This window comes from Ostrinia furnacalis, unplaced genomic scaffold (genome assembly GCF_004193835.3).
Source record: "Ostrinia furnacalis isolate ACB-3 unplaced genomic scaffold, ASM419383v2 OfSCF0078, whole genome shotgun sequence".
Classification (NCBI taxonomy): domain Eukaryota; kingdom Metazoa; phylum Arthropoda; class Insecta; order Lepidoptera; family Crambidae; genus Ostrinia; species Ostrinia furnacalis.
The window spans coordinates 55,271-78,052 of record NW_021130317.1 but is presented as its reverse complement, the minus strand read 5'-3'; the positions used below and the strand labels follow the sequence as shown (position 1 = coordinate 78,052).

The following is a 22,782-nucleotide window of genomic DNA, read 5'->3' as shown; positions in this document are numbered from 1 at the left end:
AACTATGTACAGTCAGCGTCAAATAGTTTGTGACACCCGAAGTAGCCAAAAAGTTCGCAACACGTCTTTATTCCAATGAGGGCTATCGTTTTTATACTTAACAGTTGGCACCCCTGGCGATTGACAGGACCTTAGTCTACAGTGGCGCCATCTTGATGAGTGCAAATGCGATAGTCCTCCTATCACTTTAGCGCTCACCAGTTGGCGCCACTGTCTTCGCTACTAGCAAGTGACAGGACCTTAGGTACTCTACAGTGGCGCCAACTGGTGAGCGCTAAAACGATAGCCCTCATTGGAATAAGGTTGTGTTGTCAACTTTTTGGCCACTTTGGGTGTCACGAACTATGTATTTGAAGCTACCTACTTCAACAAACTCTACCAACCGAATTGAGAACCTCATCCTTTTGTTGAAGTCGGTTAAGACTTTTTTGTTAAGAATAATATTCAATAATTTTAATGGAAATTCATAATCAAACAAGTTAGATGAGGACAACAAATTATAATTATTACTGATTAGATTTAAGGAAATAAAATCAAAATTGTATTGTTATGGTCTGACTAAATTTAAACATACCGCAAGTAGGGTAACAAACTTTAGAATGCTTGAGGAAGTGTATGACAAATATTTCTAAACACAATAAAAAAGTACCTACTAATGTAAAAAAAAAATAATCTCAAAAAGTTGTTATCGTTTAGTGACCCGATGAAAGTACCTATGTATATGGCGATAAATAATAGAAAATTCCAATTACTTAAAGTCAACACCAAAAACACTTGGCATAATAAAGAATCGCGTGCAGACAGCCCACTATACCCAAATTAGGCACGTCCTGTTGTAAATCCTAGTCCCATAATTTACTTCTTGGCAACATTATAGGTTGAAAAACGTTTTCACTTCGTGTAATTACCTAATGGGCCGAACCTTGTTGGGCATTGCTCCTTTAATGGCGGATTTACACTACGCGGAAATTAGTCGAGTCAAGTCAAAAACAGTGGAGTGGGGATGAAATTCATTCATTTTTCATCCCCACCCCACTGTTTTTTGGACTTGACTTGGCTAATTTCCACGCAGTGTAAAAGCAGCATAAGGTTCGGCCAAACCAACGCGTGTGCAACCTGCGTGCGCGATCGCGATCAGAAATGTCTTGCATGAATTTGTAGCGTCACATCAACACGTCCTCGGTCGCGGCGATTTATGCACGCACAATGATCGTCATCGCCATCGCCAACGCGATCTGCACGCGTTGGTTTGGCCAAACCTTTAGTCCAAGCTGAAATGGACACCGCTTTTAGCGATAATTTCGCGCAAATGGTGCTAAAAGCTGCATAACAATGCAAACTAGTGTAATAGCCTTGCGCTAAATTTAGAGGCGAAATACCCAAGTGGAAGGACAATCATTTGGTTATTTGCAACACTATGCGATTTGATATGATTCCGTATGTGCCTCTACAGTGGACAGCAGTTCAGAATTCCTTTTTGGTTGCAAAATAGCACGTATTACAAACTACATAAGATGCCACAGTTTTGTCGTGTGAACTTAATTTCTTTTCGACTTCTCTAATAAAGTTGATTGAAGCATTTAAAATCCTGAGATCTAGTTGTTCAGAGCCCAAAATTTTCAAAAAAACTTTAAACTATATCTCTCTGTGACTGAATTGGACTAACAAACGTACAATGATCAAATTCCTACTAATGACTAGTCTATTCAAATTCCCTTCTATTTAAGTATGTACCAAGTTGCCTTTACCGTCGAGTGACTAACTAGAAATTGCCACAATACACTTACATTCAAGCAACGTTTATTGCTAACTAATTGGACCAACCCATAATAGACCATACTGACTTCCCTCCTTGGAGCGACCAAAATGGTTAACACCATTTTATTTGTCCGACCAAGTAAGTATCAAGGCGTGGAGTTAAACTTCCTTGTTTCTTTTTTATTTGCAAAGGGCATCTGTCAGAGAAAGGTTAATGGTACGATAAGATTGGTTCAACAAGGAGATCCTATTAAACTGTATTTTATGCACGAGACTCTTGTACAGACGACAGCACATCAGAATTATACTTTTTTGTTGCAAAAGAAAACGTATTACAATGAGCTAAGGTGACTATGTTTAGCGTCATATACTGCCATCCGTACATTTTGAACTAGTTTCTGCCGTGGATACGCTTGTATGGATTACTTCACTATCTGTCACACGTAGTTTCTTAATAAAAAACACTTTATTTTTATCAAAAGCATTGTCGTATTTATCCCCTTTTCTCCTTTTTCATTGCCTGTGTCCTTCTACAATCCACAAGGTCCAATTATAAGTAACAAACAAACAGTTAAATTTCCATATAAGAGAACTAAAGAAACCATTTAAAAATAAATGAAAATTACATTGTTGTTCGCCAAACTTACAAACAATGTGAGTTTCTGTGTGGGTGGAACTGTGGAACACAAGGCTTTATTGTATAAAAACCTACTTATTATACATACATTTCGGTTCTTACCCAACCATTGACATAAAGTATCCTCAAAGATATCTATTTCAGGGCATACAGTACTCGATTGCATTTTAGCTAAGGGATATGAAAAAAAAAACAGACAATCCCAACTAATATTATAAATGCGAAAGTAACTCTGTCTGTCTGTCTGTCTGTCTGTCTGTCTGTCTGTCTGTTACGCTTTCCCGCTTAAACCTCGCAACCGATTTTGATGAAATTTGGCATAGAGATAGTTTGAGTCCCGGGAAAGAACATAGGATAGTTTTTATCCCGGTTTTTGAAACAGGGACGCGCGCGATAAAGTTTTTCTGTGACAGACAAAAATCCACGCGGGCGAAGCCGCGGGCGGAAAGCTAGTGCATAATAAATTGTCTAACTAACCACAAATTGGCATTTCCTACTATGAATCAGTACTATTTATAGGTACAATGTATATGGTTAAAATGAAATAATATCATCGACGTTTCAGTAATTAGGAATATTATGTTTGATTGATGACTATTTCTTTATTTATTTATCTTTATTTCATCATTTTCAATTCATTCTGTGCACACTTTAGAGTTGCGGTTTAGATTAATCTATGGAATATTATCTGTGCCTGAATATGACTGTAACTTGTTTTGTGAGCCTTAAATAAATAAATAAATTTAGAGAGAAAAACAATTAATTTGATTTATAGAAATGCAGAAAGTACAATGTAGCATTGATTTAAACTATAATCCTGTATGATCGCAGCAACGAAAACAAATCACTCGAACGGGTTCCAGAAACCCAAATCGATTTGAAACCGTCAATCGATTTGCGTAAATTTTATCGATGACAATAAACAATGGTAATAACTTTTAAAATGGATTATCCGAGATCGATTGTGAATAATTCGCGATTTCTAAGCAAAACGGTTGTTGTGCAACTGTCACGAGTCGTTCGTTTGGCACGTGCGCCCGCGCCGTTGGTTGGTCATTGGAAGAAATGAATCAGAGAACAATAAATTACTGCACTGATTTACCTACTAGTTCTGGCCGAGGTGATTTGTGATAACGAACGAAATCTGTTCAAGCTAGAGTAGACAGAAATCGGCAGTCTTGCTAAATAAGGCCGAATAGTATTCTGCCCCCGATAGTTGAAAGGGCGCAAATCAAAACGGAGATAAAAAAGTTTCAAATTATTTAAATGGGTAATTCTTAGCTGTCCTTGAGTTTAATTCATAACCGAATAAAATATTATAAATAAATTTAATAAAATAAAATTGGAACTTAAGCCAGAAATGATCGAATTGCTATTAATCTTTAACCAAAAAGCAGTTGAAAATTCACGGTTACAGTTAATGAAATTATCTTATCATTAGCAATTGTTATTATATTTTAAAATAATATGAAACCGATTATTATGGCTCGATTACTAACGGTAATAAATTCAATGTTTGACAACATTGTGGTTCATGTTGAATATAATGGTTTTTAGGTTTGTTAATTATTTTATTTTATACATTATGTTCAGAAATTCAGAGAGAATAAAAGTTTGCATGAGGAACTCCATAAGATAGATACATACTCAGTGTTTTAACGGAATAAAGATTCATTTTATCAAATGGACGCGGGAAAAGTTTCAGAAGAAGCTCGGGGAAAATACTTCTTATGTCGCAGTCGGGTAAAAAATGTCTGCCTGTGTGACACAGTGACCCAGAATGTGGATAATGGATATACAATGTTCGTTCGTTCGTTCGTTTCAGCCAAATGACGTCCACTGCTGGACAAAGGCCTCCTCCAAGGTTTTCAATATACAATGTATTTATGTTCAATAAACATTTATAAATTGTATAATAAATCATATCAAATAAAACCTCGTTTTATCCGAAATGCACTAATTAGCACAGTAAACACGTCACACAATTAATAGACCGGCTGTTTCGGACCAAATGCCCAATTTGAAGAATTAATTAATTTGTTTTCCTTTTCATAAGGCAATTAAAACAGTCGACGCGGAAAATATTGGTTTACTCTGTGAAGCTGCTTATCCACAATGTTGAAATGGGCATTTTGTTGCTAAAACAATATTGGCACAGCGTTGAAAATTATTTATGTACCTAATTAAGTAAATTGCGATATGCTTTAATAACTTTAGATTTGATTAGGGTCATCCGGGACAGGTATACTTAACTATTGTGGACTTTTACGATTAGTACTAAAGAATAAACTCTTATGTTCAGTATAAATCCTATTCAAAACACTAGCTCTAAGGCACATAAGCATACGAGAAAGAATACCATAGCACTAGAAGACACGAAGAAACACTAGCTGAAACTGCAACTCTATCTAGATACTTCTGAGTAAAAAGACCTAAGATCTAATCATTAAAACCATCTATTTTAGATTGAAGGACTTTTTAGGATAAATAAATCAATGACAGTTCCATTAAAATCTAAAAAGTGGTTAGCAAGTCTAAAGGAGAGCTATCCTAATCAGATGAACTTTCTTCCTCCAGTTGATTTTATATGTACGCGTAATCAGCCTAACTTTGTTGATTCGGCAGCAACCTCCACGGAAAACTCACACTTATGGCGTACTGATCAGTATGTAGGACAATGTCAGAGTTACGTGAGACCCGGGAAACAGTTGCACGTCGCGTGTGCTACGCATGCGTAATACAATACAACGAATGCATATCGGTGTTGTGCACGCACAAACGTGATCAAGATGAAGGGACTGAGTCTTGGATTTTTAACCTACATTATATCACAGTAACTAATACATAAAGAGGAAGGATAATTTTTATGTTTGCAACAAATATTTTCAAAAACTACTGGACCAATTTGAAAATTCGATTTTTTTTCCTTTTTCTATGCAGCGTTGCATATACTGTCCGCAACCCTGCAAAACCTTGATCAAATAACTAGTAAAGAATTTCCAACACATAATTATGTCTAAAACTTTAAAGAAAATAAATAACCGGTTGTACCTACCAACATATCGATAAGAAAATCTCGACTCACGCGCCTTTTATCGGCAGTGTGCAGCTGGCATTAGTTCGACTTCGTATGCAAGACCACCTGACCATAGCATCTGCACAGGTAGGTTGAGTTTTTAACCGACTCCAAAAAGGGGAGATTCTAAAGACTTCTACTTTTTTTTGCGAACTCATCCCGATGAAATCATTTTGGTATACTTCTACTTGTGAGATAAGTTAGTTAGTTTTTAATTTCTTTTTATTTGTTCTACTTCTGATACCAAACAAAAGCTTTTTCGTCTTTCAATCTGATCTGAAATAGTTGAAGTTCCTTTTAAATAGTCAAATACAGTATATTTTTGTTTAGAATATATTACTTACTAAAGTAAATAACGAAAAAAAAACTTTTCATTAAGTCAAAACTGAAAATTTTTGCAGTTTTCGTAACATGATGTGTGTTGCCAACGTAATGTAAACACGTTTTATCAAACAAGAGAAAGGCTTTATCTATTTGCGGGGCTTATCAATGCAGGCCAGTATCCCGGTTTCTATTTCCGGAGTAGGTATCGTGGTACAGTCACCGTCAAATGGTTCGTGACACCAGAGTAAATACAAATGAGTAAGTAAGTTATCTTCATAGAAACGCACCGAGCGCGGTTTGTGTGTGAGCGCGCCAATACGTATGCGGCGCGCACGCAAACATTGACAAAATATCGTGGATTATCGGGGAATTGCGCCGAATTTTATCAGTGTGTGCGTGCGCGCCGCATACGTATTGGCGCGCTCACAGCCTCACATACAAACCGCGCTCGGTGCGTTTCTATGAAGATAACCTACTCATTTGTATTTACTCTGGTGACACCCAAACACCCATTCAAAGTAGCTAAAAAGTTTGCAACACGTCTTTGTTAAGGGAATAAGGTTGTAACTTTTTACCCACTTTGGGTGTCACGAACTATTTGATGCTGACTGTACGACAGCACATCACACTTCAATACATTTTTCCTGCAAACTTGCCTCTATTCCAACTGCTTAAGAGCCCACAGTTTTGCGCTTAAAGTGCTGGTGCCGTTATTTGTACATACATTTCTATGAATCTAAAATGAGCAAATCAATTTCGAAGATTTTTTGCATACATTAGAAGTTCCTTCACTCATTGCCTTTACAATAATCGTAAGACGTACTATTCTTGTTTCTTTCATCATCATCATCAACAGCCCTTTACAGTCCACTGCTGGACTATGAGCCTCCTGCACTATAGTGGAGGGTTTTGCCATAATCTCCACGCTTGGCAGGCAGGTTGGAGATCGCAGTAATAAGATTGATGTTTTTAGAGAGCGCTGCTGCCTGTTCTCTGTTTGATGTGTAATCCCTAAGGGCTATATTTCACCGGGACACCATGGCGGCACAACCAGTCGCCGGCTACCAACAAAATGTATACAGCTCTATAGAGAGTTACTCACCTGGTGTCCGTTTGGTTGCGCAAAGCTGCATACATTTTGTTGGTAGCGGCGACTGGTTGCGCCGCCATGGTGTCCCGGTGAAATATAGCCCTTAGTCGCCTCTTACGACTGCCTGTTTCTTTAGTGATGTGGTTATTGTTGAATCGTTATCGAGTGCTATTTGCCGCACGATTCTGATCTCAAGACTCAAGTTGCATAGTGATAAGCGTGGTCGATATCGATTGAGTGCGAACGACCCGGGTTATGATTGTTTTCGCCACGGTACAATTTATGGTAAGTGGGACGTTCAAAGCGTGTGCTGCTAGTCCAGTCGTTTGAATTACTGTAAATCGAGGCACTAAAGTGATTCAAGATGTCCCTTTAAATAGATTTTAGATGCTGCAGCTGCAGGCTAGCTAGATATTATCTTGTCCGAAAATAAATTATGATTCCACTAAGTATGTACTAAAATTGAGCCTACCATGTCAGACAGAATGTAGGCTTCTGATATGGTAGGCCTAATTTGAGTTATTTCAGAGGCTCATGAAGTCTTACACCACACCAGAGACCACACGACCAAATAAAAAGGTTGAATCCATTAAAATGAATACGAATTTAGGTAAACATTAACAGATACCCTTCAAATGAAGCATTTCTTTATACTTTACAGTGAATGCTACACCTGGAAATAAGAACAATTTTCAGCCAGGTAAAGCATATTCCAATTCCAGAAATTAAATCACCTACTCCTTATCTCTAGGTTCATTCATCCCTCTCACTCAAAGTGAGATTATGGCACGAGTGACGGTGACAAACATACCAAAATATAAGTAGGCTGATCCACCACCAATATAAAGGCTGGTCGACTAATGAAATAAAGGAATGCCTGACCTTATTGTAGAAATTACATGGGCTTGGTCTGTCTGATCTAGATATTTATTCGGCTTAGGTGGCGGAAATTAGGGTGAGGTCAATTACATTGATTAGGAAGTCGATGAAGTAGGTGTTGTTAGAGCTAATAGGAAAAATTGTCTCAAACTGCCGACGAATTCGTTTTTGCCGAGCTCGCAGCATGTAGCAGATCAAAAATGGGCTAGCTCTCCTTTCTGAAAGGGCGCCTTGTCTAGATGACTTCTATTAATGCCTTCTGGAAGGAAGCTCTGTGTAATGTTTAATTATTAAAGAACTAAGAGTTTTTTTAGCCTTGTACTTCCGAGTGCATTTAAATGAAAACAACTGTTTGGAATGGTTAAAACCGTTTTGGTGCCAGTACAAAAGCCATCGGACGTGACATCACGAAGGAAACGCACCGTGTCCTTCTAGGGAAGTCATCATTCCCATACCGTTGCTAGCGTCCAGAAATAACCCAGGACCAGTCTATCGTGACCTCTCTACACCCTAACTTCTGTATAGTTTTCAGAACAAGTGCAACGCGACTGAGGATCAGCGCAAAGTTGTTTCTATAAACAGCTGTTGACGAAGCGAGAGCGTTGCCTCTCAAATGGCGTTACTTTTTATTGCAAGCAACGGAATGAGTGTTACGGCCAATGAAGGCCAGTAAGTGTTAATAAAGCTTATGTTATCAGTGTGTTTGAAATGTTGATCCCTTTATAATACCGCAGTGACAGAACAGATTGTGATAAATGATAAATCTACAAAATATGAGTAAACCGCAAGTTGTTTTGAAGCAAGCTTAAAATTGGATTGCTTAAGCTTAGGCAATCAGTATGATTGGACTGAAATCAATTATGTTCCGCTACGATAACTGTATGAAAATGACAAATGGCGAGATTAAATCGGTCATTCCGACGGTAAATGTAACCGACAATTATAGTTCCCCGTTTCATGGCAAGAAAGGCTGTGTTGCACCACCTAACTTTGACCGTAACTAACGATAACTGGTACTTTTTGTATGGAGTTTGACAGATTTTTGACGTTTGTCAAAGTTAAAGTAAGATGGTGGAACCCAGCCCCCTTAGAGGCGTTTAAGCAACAAACCTCGTCAGTCACCGTACTACAGCCATAAAAGTCTCCGACGAGTAATAACAATAAAAACTTTTTACAGTACAAAAAAATAATAAACCAAGCAACCATCAACAAGCGCAGCAGATGTTATGACGTAAAACCGACTCAAGCGCACCCCAAACGGATGGATTCTAAATTCAAACACAATTCGAATTAGGAAAAAATTCTCCCACGTGCGTAGCTGAGCGTGAAGTAAACAAAAGTTATGTCGCGGAGAATGAACGAACAAAATATTATTAACATGACCCAGATGGACATTTGGGAAAAAGTATAACAAAGATGGAGGTAAATTTAGCGCAAAATACACCACTAAATTTTAATCACCGAAAAAAAAAATTCTGGGTAATGAGTTATTGATACTGATCCCATTTGTGCAAAAAAAAGAGTAAAATAAAGTGACTCAAAATATCCTCCTAAAATTGGTAATTTATTGACACACGCGTCGCTAGCACTATTTAAGTACGATAATGTAACACTTATTAGAATTAATAATGGTCTAAGTTAACTAAGTATGTAATAATAACACTGGAAGCGTGGTCGAGGCGTGAGCGAGACAGACAGATCGATGCAACGTGCGAGCGCGTACGACTACTCTAGCGAGCGGCGGAGTGACCCAGCTGTGACGCGTAAAATACGGACTAACGAAAATTTAATAAAAAAATTAACTTCATGAAAACCATTTCTTTTTCTTTTGCTTTTAATATTCCACACGTTTCTACATAACCTGTTAAAATTTTTTCGGTGATAAAAATTTAGTGGTGTATAATGTCAGTGTGTTATCAGCGAAGGATTTAAAGACAAGACTACTGTAAAATCCACTTGAGCTAGTTTTAAGAGAACAAATCGAATTTGTGACTAATTTAAAAGTCAAATTCACGGTGTTTTGACAAAATGTTTAACCGACGATTAAGCACCGGAAAATCAAATAATACCGGACAAATCCTCACGGGTGAAAATACTACGTTGACTGAATAAAACCGACGTGCAAATTTTTGTAGTTTCGGTAGCCTAGAGGCCAGCCAAGCGATGGTGAGTCAGGCCAATCGGAAACGATGTGATTCACGAGGAATAAAATAATACAATATGCAGAACATTTAAATAGGCGGTTGGGTTGGCTATCATGCATCCGGTTAAAGAGGGGCTACTAACTAGTAGGCAGACTGTGCTGGACTGGGATATAACACTCAATAAATTGATAATAAGTATCAATAAATGATTTGACTAAACGACTCCACTGAGTCAGTTGCGAGCGACCAAGAGCTGTTGCTGTCGCGCTCGCACACTCACTGCGGGCGCCCGTCGCACAGTCGCGACAGCAATATAATTACGCGCGAGCGATAAGGATGGGTAGCTTGGGGTCATTGGACAAAATTCTACGTGCTCACGGATCAGACTATAGCTGTAGTCGACAAACTATAGTCGCTAATAGATGCTTATCTCAGTCGGTGCCTGAGGTATGGAAGTGGCACGGGGAGGGGTGATCCGTGATATTGACATTAATATTATGACGTGAAAGAGTACACAAATCACAAGTCAAATCTGTAGGCCTAAGATGCGCGCCGTGATAGGCGGTTATCGTGCCATTTTATCGATTTTGCCCATACAAATTGACGTCGATAAAAGTTATCACGGCGCGCATATTAGGCCTATCTATATGAAGTCTTTGTCAGTCACAAGAACCTCCCGTGCCGCTCTCATTCCTCAGGCACTGAGTTAAGCGGAAGCTAGACCTATAAGACAGAGGTACCAAACGTTTGATGAAACTGATTAAACTTGGTAGTCTAGCAGTCATCACTTACGGCTGAGTTGCACCATCTTACTTTGACTTTAACAAACGTCAAAAATCTGTCAAACTCCATACCCACCAAAAGCACCGGTTATTGTTAAAGTTACGGTTGAAGTAAGTTGGTGTAACTCAGCCTCAGAGTTACGCATTGCTTACTTTTCATCAGGTAACCAGCTGACTGGTCTGGTCTTTTACTCATGGTAAACTGAAGTTACGAATTTATTCGCAGTTTATAAAAATATAAACGTGAATCAAACGTTTGACTGTCGTATTTAAAAATGCACTTCCGGCGTACACTGAACTGCAAGCATGTGTTGAATAATTAAGGACGCTGTTACATGAGTAGTTGGGTATAATAATTATGCGGATGTATTACCGTGTTAGGCGCGAATTCTTTGTTGGGGCAAGCTTCCCTTTTTTATGGCGATGCGTCAGATGAAGATACGAACTTCCCCTTGTAATTAACGGGTATGCAAAGTATACGAGTACATCCTCAGAGGCGTGTGTGCGTTATTTATTAGGCTAACTTTATAAGGGTTCGCAGAGGTCGTCAACCTCGGAGATAATCAGTTTAACTGCTATCGAAGGTAATAAAATTTAACTGTTTAATGAACAGTAAAACAAACGATTCGTAACGGGAACGAGTCCGATTCTATTCGGTTTATTTCGCCATTGGATATTTAATACAATACAAAATTAAAAGGCCTGCCCCAAAACATGTTTCTCGAGCTACACGCTTTTACCACTCTTGATGGCTTACATTAATCCAAATCTGTACGACTTGCGCCTTTTACGGGAAAATCGCGGTATAATCTTTATGTGCTGGTAAATAATGTTTTGTTTGTACAGTCAGCGTCAAATAGTTCGTGGGTGACACCCAAAGTGACCAAAAAGTCGACAAAACAACTTTATTTCAACCGTACAAAGACGTGTTGCGAACTTTTTGGCTACTTTGGGTGTCACTATTTAACGCTGACTGAATGTACTGTATCTTTATTTGTTTGTTGTAACCCTGCGGGCGTAAGTCTAGCTAGGACTTGTAACCAACGACATAATATCGTTGCTAATTTCAAAAACTTGTAGCCTCGAGCAAGTTTGCGCTTTATTACCAGGTGCTAGTGTCTATTATCTAGAATTAGATGACATAAAAAAGTATTTTAGTAAAAATCATGTGATATTTTGTCACAGTGTCCGGTGGCGCTACGCAACAGCGGATAGGGTCGCGTGCGGCGGACGTCCGTCCGCTGATACTGCGCTTTTACTAATGTGTCGTTAGCACTCATTATTTCATATTAAAAATATAATTAACTATTAGGTATCTAATATAATGAATAATTGTATCCTGTAATACTTGTTGTAGGTACTTTTATCCTGTAACTAGCGGCCGCCCGCGACTTCGTACGCGTGGATCCCGTTTTACCCGCTTTTCCCGAATTTTCTTTGCTATAAACCTCACGGAGCCCGAGACCTTTCCAACGAATGCAAAACCGTGGAAATCGGTTCGTGCGTTCTGGAGTCATACCTACTTGTTGTAGACTTTTATGGTGGGTTGCATATAAACATTTAATGCAAATGTTTACAATGGGTAATAATGCATAGACTTGTATCGATTACAACTGGTTACTTTTGAGTTAACCCTCATACACTCTTTAAATCATAGTGTAAACATAACTTTTTATTTTTGAGTTAATGGTAACATTTTTAATCAACATATTTAAAAAATCGTACTACATAATTTAAAAAACCATAAATGCTGAACTGGTTACTAAAACTGAGCTGTAAATCTAATAATAATCCCTGTATAATAATTAAAGTTATTTTTTCTTGCTAGAAAGGAATAAAAATTCGGATAGAATGATAGTCTCCAACCTTCAGAGGAGTGGGTGCAACACGGACATTAGACATGATTTTTGTCTTGTCCATGTTCATTCTGAGGCCCACTTGTTGAGAGGCTCTACTGAGGCCATCGAGCATTGTGCCTAGATCCTCCAAGGTCTCAGCCATGACTACGATATCGTCCGCGAATCGAAGGTGGGTGATGTACTCGCCGTTGATATTTATGCCAAATCTGTTCCAGTCCAGAAGCTTGAAGACATCTTCCAGGGCGGTGGTAAACAGTTTTATTAGACTTTATGAGCGTTATTTAATTACAATTTCTGAAGTAAGCGGTATAAAAATAATGTCTGAAATAGTTTCAGAAAAGCCAGTATGTGTCACAACCATAGTCAGTAGTAAAGTAAACCGTAAATGATAGTTTACTACTGACATTACATTGTATTTTACTGGTAAAACACAATGTAAACAATCAACTACAGTTCCCAGGAGAAGTGGGTAATACTTTGGGAAGTACCTAGTAGTAATCTTAAGTTGTTTTTTAATCTATTGAAAATAAATGATTTATTATTATTACCTATTTATTTATTAATCATGACAGTGGGGTCCTCAATAAGGCTTCCGGTAACAGCATTTGCTTGATATTACAGAAAAAACGGTCAAAATGAACACCTAAATTTTGAAATAGAATGTATTATACATAAACTTCAAAAGCTTGATTGGAGCTTTTGTCGTTACGCATTATTCAATCCAGTTTTCAGTTTTTTTCCCTATTGAGTTCTTGAAGTCACAGAGATATAGTCTGTTAAAAAATAATTATTATCCCTATAGTTTCAAAAGTTTTTTTAAATTGTCTAGTAAACAAGAAGCAAATAAAAATATTTAGAATACTGTTTTTTCTAAGTTTATATTTCAATAAAAGAGGTTTAGTTTATTTAGTTAAATAGTTATTAATATTATTTAGTAATTTATGTTCTGTCAAATAAAATAATCCATTTGCGTTTTTTTTTTCATCATGTTGACATTTTTAACTAATTCTATCTACAAGCTAAAATAATTTTACTGACTGTACTCTGTACTAACAGTTATGATAATAATGTTTTAGAATATTGATGTAGATTATTAAGAATTCTTCATAAAACGAAAACTTATGGAAGAAGAAAAGTTCCAAGTAGGTTTAAAGTTTTTATTAACATGTTATAAAGTTAATTAGATACTTTAAATTAAAATTATTATGTCATATACACTGCTTGCGCACGCACTTAGCGCCCGAGACCTAATTTTGGATGACTTGAAAACTTTTTATAACATAGCGCATGTATAATTTTTTGAGAGCTTGGCGATACTTACTATCTCAAAAATATGTCTAGTTGCGAACCATTAAGTAAGACAATCGGAACCTGTTTTTAAAAACCCATTTTACTCACGACATTAATATTAAACAATTTTATAGTTAAAAACATAAACTGAGACTTACTCTTCGCTGCGACGCCGTCCTTTGTTAGTGCAAATAAAAATAACAGGCACACAACATAAATACATCGCACCATAGAAATATCACACATTTTCACACCATAACTTTGTGACATTATTACACTCGCACTGTCAAGTTTAATTTATTAGCACTAAACATAAATTTTTAGTGAAAATAAAACTGTTTCAATAAAATAAAGGCACAGCACATCGTTCATCCGTCCGACAATCCAAGCAAACCATTGTCAAATGTGTCAGTGTCAGCGAATGAGCGGAGCGAACAGTAAGAGGGGCTACTATACTACGACGCTTTTGTAGTTTCGGCTCTTTCTGTCACCATTGCTCATGTAGTTTCTCGCTTCGCGTGAGTGGGATGGCAGCATCGAAAGATCAGTTAACGTTTTTGGGAGTAACCCCGCAGTTTTTTTTAAGTATCTGTCAATACCATTGACTTGTAAATCTATGGATCGGACATACCTTCAAAATAAACTTGTTCATTCATGTGACTTGGCTGTTTTTATATTATGCCCTTGCCGTTTCTTACATGAACTTTCAAAAATTGTCTATGGTTTATCAATGAACCACAATAAAAATAAAGTCAGAGGTCTTTCTCTAAATTGAAATCACAATGAGGGTTTTCGCGATTGAAAAATCCGCCAGATGGCAATACGTAGACGGGAGGTCCAAATGCTGCATGATTGGTGGATTTTGACATATCTTTCAATATCAATATCATTGAAATCGACGCTCTTAGATTATGTATTTATTTATTTATTTTATTTATTACGGTATACCAACAACATTACATACAAAGTAATTACATGAAAATCTTACATAGAAGTTTAGTGTGTATGCAATTTGTATCAATTATTCAATATAGGCCACACAACTTATTTGAACTTAAGGTTGGGCCTGACAAATTAGGCGTAATTAATTAATCGAGCACATCATCTAAGATTCCTTAAGCCCTTGAATGATGATAATAATAATGAGAAGTAATAAGAAAGGTGCTTAGACCTCTTTCAAAAGATTCAATTAAGGGGAATACATTCAGCTGTCATATTTATAATAACATTTTAGCTTTGTTGATAAAATGGAAAGTCAACCATTTTTACTGACATCTTCAACTTGTAATAAACCTACTACTATTATTCTGCTTATTTTGTCTTTGCTCGTTAAACACACTGTGCGGGGATTCCTGCTCTTTCCGTTTCCCTTGCTGGTACCAATAAATTCAAACATTTCGCTGATACTGCTGTGCATTATTAGCCAAAGCATAGCCGTTGTTGAACGTATTTATTTAATTGTCTTGTTCCTAAAACACACTGCTACTTGCGAGTTTAGTGTAAGTGTACACAGTGTTTTTAACTTTCCTAAACAATATCTATCGCATTCAAAAATAAGGAAGATCGGTAAGTGCTGTTTTGTAAAGTACTAATACTAGTTGTAGAAACTGACTAGCGTCAACTTATTTCGTAAGTAGGTAGGTAGGTACGTACCGCTACACGAATATCTTTCAGTTTCATAAGTACCTATCTAACTTAATAATTGTATAAAATGAGTAAACATTATACATTTAAGTATTTATTAATATAAGGGAAGTATTGCCTACATAGTAGGTACATAATTATTATATTAAATTATTATATTAAAACCTTTTGTAGGAATATTATTCCTACAAAAGGTTTTATCGTTGCTCATTAGTGGTGGGGCCCCCCGAAAGGGGCATCTTTGCGGTTTTACGGTTAGGTATACCGTGTAAAGGACTTGCAGTATCAAAAACTGATCTTCATGACGATTGAAGGGCATTAACTTAAGCGGTTTAGATTTTTCATACAAAAAGATTTTCCCGCTAATTCCTTTTCTCGTGGGAATTCCTAAGTATACTATAACCTGCCCAGGAGTATGAAGAATAATTGTACCAAGTTTCGTTAAAATCCGTCGAGTAGTTTTTGTTTCTATAAGGAACATACAGACGGACAGACAGACAGACAAAAATTTTACTGATTGTATTTTTGCCATCAGAAACGATCACTAATCACCCCCTGATAGTTATTTTGAAAATATATTTCATGTACAGAATTGACCTCTCCACAGATTTATTATATGTATAGATAACCCAGATTAACATATACAGGGTGTTAGGTAAATGGGTATATGAGCCGACACTATCATTCTCATTATCGGATTTCATAAAATTTGTTTTGTATGAAAATTAAAAAAAAAAGATGATATCCAATTTCTGACTTCACCATACCATTTATATGCCCATGTTAACATGGGCTAGTGTCGCTCATATACATAGGTACCCATTTACCTTTAACACCCTGTATAGGCTATAATTTATGACGATCTGTGACAAATGAAATTTCACGCGGGTGAAGGCGCGGGCAAACGCCCGTTTTAAATAAATAAAAACTTACCTATTTATAGATATAAATATTTTATCTATTTAAGCATTTAGCCAATTAGGTATTTATTTATGTTTAGGACAATTAAGAAATGTTGGAAAAATGCAAACAGAGATTAAATTGTGTGACAAATCATTACTTATCTGAATTTACTATGTCAAAAATAAAGTTTGGGAGTCTTTAGGGCAATACCATCACGCCACGACCAATAGGAGTAGTATGACTAGCACGAAAAACTTTCGAGTTCGAATCGTTTGCGTATTCGAATCGCCATTAAAAGATTTAGTACGAAAACTACAACAGCGCCCTTGTGAACGTGTCGTAAAGTGAACTTAGTATGAGAAATGGTTGCACGAAACTTATTTTCAGAATCAAAATTGTCACATTATCGTTTAATTCGAAGGTTGAGTGTCGAATTTTGTCGAATACGCAAACGATTGGAAGACGAAAGTTGTTCATGCTAGAGGTACAGAGCATGTTGCGAAAACGGGAAAAAATATGATAATACACATTTTGTTTTCAGATAATGTCATCGAAATTCAACAAAAACGGCATTATCTTCGGGTACGTCGATGCCTTCTGCTTGGTGTGCGAGAGCAATGTCCTCACCGGGGAAAAAAAACGTGCCGGTAGGGAACTTTCATGGTATGTTTAATTACTGTTTTAGCTACTTTACGTAATGTTTTTGGCACGTATGTCTAATTATTAGCATAATAAACACTATTTTAAGGGTTTATTAAAGTTTTTGTATAGAAATCTTAGATAATTAAGTAGACTAATACTAGCATAACAATTTTGCAAGATTTTCGTTTTCGTCCACGTGGACGGAAACCCTGACACCTAGTTAATATTTTTAATAATCATTTTACTTCAATGGACCTACAAAATACAATGTTTTTTCATCCAATATGATCTTTATTGCTATTACATTAAACATTTTAGTTTACGTCCACTTTTTAACAGTGATAAACCCATAAAAACCGTTAAAAAGATGTGGACGAAAACAAAAAACAGCTTTAAACGTTGTTGTGTTTTCGTCCATGACGTCATGAGCAAGCACTGGGGTGGACGAAAACCAAAATTACCTATTCTTGTAGATTAGTTTTCGTCCGTTTGTCCTTCGACCTATTGAAATATTTTCCTAAATTTAGGTAACAAACTTATTTAAATCTTTTTGATATCATTTGAAAGCTAACAAAATTACCTTTCAAATGATATACCACAATCCATAACTACTGTATTGTAGAATTGGTTTTAAGTTAATAATTCAACTGCACCCTTTTTTCTACACAGTGGTCGAAAACTAGCGTACACTAGGACGAAAACTGATTTTTTTGGACGAAAACTAGTGAAATCGCCTCTTTTGCATAAAATATTTTTTATAAAAAAAGCCGTGGTATTTACTTATTGTCATATAATATTAACGTAAAGTAGACTATATAAGGTCTAAAATGACATATGATACATATGAGTAAGGGTATTTTAAGATATTCATTTCGCATCACAAAGTTGGCAACTCCGATAATTGGACGAAAACTAGCGCACTTACCCTATATGTTACGGTTAATGTGATAAATTGAAAATTATTAATAATAACCGGTTATTATGAATAATTCCCGACAGTCGCGGTAAAAGTGATAAATTAATCACATTTAACAGTGATTATTGAATAATTCAAGCTTAGTACTAACAAATTTCATAAAAGAGAACAACATCTTGTGTACGTGGTCGTGTAGGTACAGCCAAACTTTTGAATGTTTTGATATCATATATTAATATAATTTGGCATAATGAGTTTGGAATGTTTCTTGCATAATATTACTTTTCCATGATGCCTATAACATAATGTTTTGATTTAAAGTGAAAAATAGGTTAAGGTGCGGCGGCCCCTAAGCCGCCTATTTAGTTTTATAAGTACACACATAAATGACCTCATATTAATCACATTTACCAAATCATGCGGTAATTATTCATAATAACCGGCGATTATTCATAATTTTCACATTTATCACTTTGACCGTAACATATAGATAACCCAGATTAACATATACAGGGTGTTAGGTAAATGGGTATATGAGCCGACACTATCATTCTCACTATTGGATTTCATAAAATTTGTTTTGTATGAAAATTAAAAAAAAAAAGATGATATCCAATTTCTGACTTCACCATACCATTTATATGCCCATGTTAACATGGGCTAGTGTCGGCTCATATAGGTACCCATTTACCTTTAACACCCTGTATAGGCTATAATTTATGACGATCTGTGACAAATGAAATTTCACGCGGGTGAAGGCGCGGGCAAACGCCCGTTTTAAATAAATAAAAACTTACCTATTTATAGATATAAATATTTTATCTATTTAAGCATTTAGCCAATTAGGTATTTATTTATGTTTAGGACAATTAAGAAATGTTGGAAAAATGCAAACAGAGATTAAATTGTGTGACAAATCATTACTTATCTGAATTTACTATGTCAAAAATAAAGTTTGGGAGTCTTTAGGGCAATACCATCACGCCACGACCAATAGGAGTAGTATGACTAGCACGAAAAACTTTCGAGTTCGAATCGTTTGCGTATTCGAATCGCCATTAAAAGATTTAGTACGAAAACTACAACAGCGCCCTTGTGAACGTGTCGTAAAGTGAACTTAGTATGAGAAATGGTTGCACGAAACTTATTTTCAGAATCAAAATTGTCACATTATCGTTTAATTCGAAGGTTGAGTGTCGAATTTTGTTGAATACGCAAACGATTGGAAGACGAAAGTTGTTCATGCTAGAAGTACAGAGCATGTTGCGAAAACGGGAAAAAATATGATAATACAAATTTTGTTTTCAGATAATGTCATCGAAATTCAACAAAAACGGCATTATCTTCGGGTACATCGATGCCTTCTGCTTGGTGTGCGAGAGCAATGTCCTCACCGGGGAGAATGAGATCGAGGAGCACATCGGCTTGCATGCGCATAAAAATAACATGAACTCTGCACAACTGGTTGAGGAACTTAAAGAAGACCATATACTGAAGGTAAGCTTAGGGTTGCTACAAGGGTTGGTATTGTTTGCGAGCCACAGTCTGGGGCGGAATCGCGAAAGAATGTCTAGGCCATCTAGCTCGGACAATAACTCGCAGCTCCGTCCCAAAGACTTTAGGAGGACACCGTCAGGTTTTAGTGAGTAGGCCCTGCCCATCTGGCAGGGAGAGCCTCACATAACCAACTGGTTCCCCCGGGCCAGTGAGTATGCAATTGCATGCATTTCTTGACGAAAAAAAAGGGTTGATATTGTTTTTGTTTTTTGTTAGGTAGGTACACCGATTTGGTAGGTTGGCCGATTCCTCATACAAATTGGAAACCGATTCAACTATTGGCCAACTAAAAGTAGGTATGTAGTCTTTAATTTAACTGGTGCGTTTCAGGGATGCTTTTAAAATGCAGAGTTAGAAAGGACCGCTAAACAGTGGTGAACACATCCGCGCGCGCGCGGTTTTTATGATAGAGCATACTTTATAAAAATAAATACCTACTTTGTAGCTTATATCAATTAGAAATTAAGTAGGTACTTCCCTTGTTGATTAATCGCCGTGGGCAAATTACAGTAAATCCCCCGAATATGCTTGGCTTGGACTTTATAGGTAGAATAAAACAATGTAGTGGTGTACCTACCTACTCATACTACAGTGGCACGACTGTTGATGGACTTTTAAATACGTGGTTAAAACAATGTACAGTAGTGGTGTACCTACCTACTACAGTGGCACGCGCACGACTGTTGCGCTGTCAAATCTCAAGAAAAAAATACCCCAAACTTATGCCCGTTTTCACCATCAATCCGGGCAGCGCTGGACCGGGCGGTCGTTGTGAGAATCCTTGTGGGAGTGGGAGGCCTTCGTCCAGCAGTGGACGTCATTTGACTGAAATGAACGAGTAAAATTTTTACCGGCCCTAGTAATTGATATTCCTTTTCATGATGATATTGTTAATTGTAGGTATTATTTTCATTCAAAATCACTATCGTGGTTTCTCATTCAAATACAAAGATGGGGGGTTCGATTTAGTTAGACCATTAGTATCACTGCAAAAAACACCACTGTTGCAGCAACATCTTACATGCGATATGCGCCACTTTTAGGGCTCATCATACTTATGTGTTCTTACTCAAACAGAATCCACCATGTAAGTACTTACCTGAGTCCTATAGGAGACAAATTAAACATTCTGTGAAAACATCACTGAACATATTTGAAGCGCAAAAGGCACTCCTTCGTTGCTGCGCTTCTAAACATGTCTTAATTAGGTAAGTAACTTACTTATGCCCGTTTTCACCGTCACTCCCTAATTTTTTAAAACAAAATTCCTATTATTCCCATAAGCGGTCACTTAAAAATTCAGGATTGATGGTGAAAACGGGCATTATACTATTCGCGATTCTTCACATCTTAAGTTTGTTTTAGGTCAAAAAAGGTTACTTCTGTATGCTATGCAACGTTATATTCACATCGCTGGTCAAAGTAGCTTTACATGTTGCCGAGAAACAGCACAAATCACGCCTGTTGAGACGTACTGGACATTTGATTCATTTTGGCGAAGTGTTGATCGACGAGACAGCATGGCAGGGCCTCGTGGAGGATATGTGTGCTGTCTGCAACGCGGAATTTGTTAACGAATCCGAGCACCTTGCAGAGCCTTCACATGCTCTGAATTTGGTGAAGAATAACGTAGAATTTTACAGCGGACAAATATATCGTAAGGTAAAGTATCTACTTAACAACTACTTGCCTCTCCTACGAGTATTGGGTTTGTAGGTGTAACCCTAGGCGCAGACCACCCATTTTGTGTCGACCGATACCAATACGGTGTGCGCACATTACAAACCTTCATACATCTCCATATTCTCCATACTGATTAACAGTCCGACTCAACTAAGTATCGGTCAAATAAAAATCGGTGGTCTGCGCCTAGGCTAAATCTAAGTGGAATTAGATATAGATAAGATTTATTTGATCTGGCTTTATACCTACACACCGAGATATTTTTAACTATAACACATCATTTTCTTTTAGATCGATGACACAACATTCCAATGTATAACATGTAACACAGTGTTAATGCTGAGTGACATCGTTACACACTTCGAAGATTCAAAACACATTGATATACTACAAAATTGCAAATCCAAATTAGTTATTGAGACGTTTGAAAGTAACGATACTCAAGCTTTAGACACACCAAACGATTGCGGTAAAAGCAGCAGCAGTGAGGCATTCAATTCCGCTGAAGGGTCTATCGATGAATATGACCCATCACCTGTTTGGGCTTTAGATACCCTTACAGCCTTAGATGATACAGTTACAGCCACTTCAGAAAACAATGCATCGAAAATATTAGAATCAGTCACTTCGTTTGAAAAGAACGAGGTAAACATTAACTTTGAAAACGAGACTGCTTTATGCAAGAAATGTCTGGGAAACATTGATTTTGAGTATAATTCTATTGAAAGTAATATCGAAGAACACAAAAGATATCCAAAGAAGCGGAATGTTGCCTATGTTCATTTTCCTTGCGAAGCGGACATGAGAATTCACAGACCAACGGCGACTGCAAAAACGATACCAGTGGCCTCTTCAGTCGGCAACTGCAGCAACGAAAATGTTAAAAACAAAATCGTTCCTCGCATAAATAAGCACCGAAATGAAAACACAACTGAATCCGATATTTCTGGGATAGTAAATGATCAACATACAAATAATAATGAGCAAAAAGATGATGATCTAGAAGCATTTGCGAAACAAAACCAATTTACACTACATTCAGGAAAGCATAGTGCTTTTTGCAAGCTGTGCGGAACCAATGTGCCTTCATCCTTTAAGGCTATGAAAGAACACGTGGAAGGAAATGGGCATCGGAGCAGAATGGCTTCCAGTCGGTCCCACAGTCGGTCCCGGTCGTCCTCATCTACCCGCGAACAAGATTTCCGTAAGATGCCCACGGAAGACTACATAGATGAACTTTTGACCATCGAAAGTTTATTTTTCGGCCATGTCAAAATAGTAAATGACAAGTTTTGCATTACACCGTCCAGTTTTCATCTGATTACTGAAAACGGAGGCCGAGTAAGATGTCAACTGTGCGAGATAACGATCGCCCCCTGGGAAAATACCGCGCATATAAATTCAGTCACCCACCAAAGGAGATTCAAGAAGGTTCCCGTATTTTGGACGACTGCTTCCGAGTTCGTCAGAGAAGTAAGTATTTAATCATATTGCCAATGTCCTACAATAAAATACATAATACATAACAGGCGACCGTCATCTTGTGATGATTGACAAGGGGTCAATTCGAGTTTCGTTTCAGCCAAATGACGTCCACT

At 37.1% G+C, this 22,782-nt stretch overlaps 2 protein-coding genes across 4 annotated transcripts in view; one reads left to right on the top strand and one right to left on the bottom strand.

Moving 5' to 3' along the window:
* Window positions 1-14,251, bottom strand: part of Meltrin (disintegrin and metalloproteinase domain-containing protein meltrin) — an 85,010-nt gene extending 70,759 nt beyond the window's left edge. For both annotated transcript variants that reach the window (XM_028302311.1, XM_028302304.1), the window contains exon 1: window positions 13,998-14,251. In XM_028302311.1, the coding sequence (XP_028158112.1) occupies window positions 13,998-14,109 (112 nt within the window). In that variant the 5' untranslated portion in view covers window positions 14,110-14,251. The remainder of the gene's footprint in view (window positions 1-13,997) is intronic.
* Window positions 14,252-15,206: 955 nt separating this feature from the next.
* The window catches only part of LOC114351296 (uncharacterized), a 9,574-nt gene continuing 1,998 nt past the window's right edge, over window positions 15,207-22,782 (top strand). The window contains exons 1-4 of one of the 2 annotated variants that reach the window (XM_028302468.1): window positions 15,207-15,405; window positions 19,253-19,441; window positions 20,867-21,163; window positions 21,476-22,657. In XM_028302468.1, the coding sequence (XP_028158269.1) occupies window positions 19,256-19,441; window positions 20,867-21,163; window positions 21,476-22,657 (1,665 nt within the window). In that variant the 5' untranslated portion in view covers window positions 15,207-15,405; window positions 19,253-19,255. Of the gene's footprint in view, window positions 15,406-19,044; window positions 19,065-19,252; window positions 19,442-20,866; window positions 21,164-21,475; window positions 22,658-22,782 lie in introns of those variants that run through there. The other variant, XM_028302476.1, reaches the window with a different exon arrangement.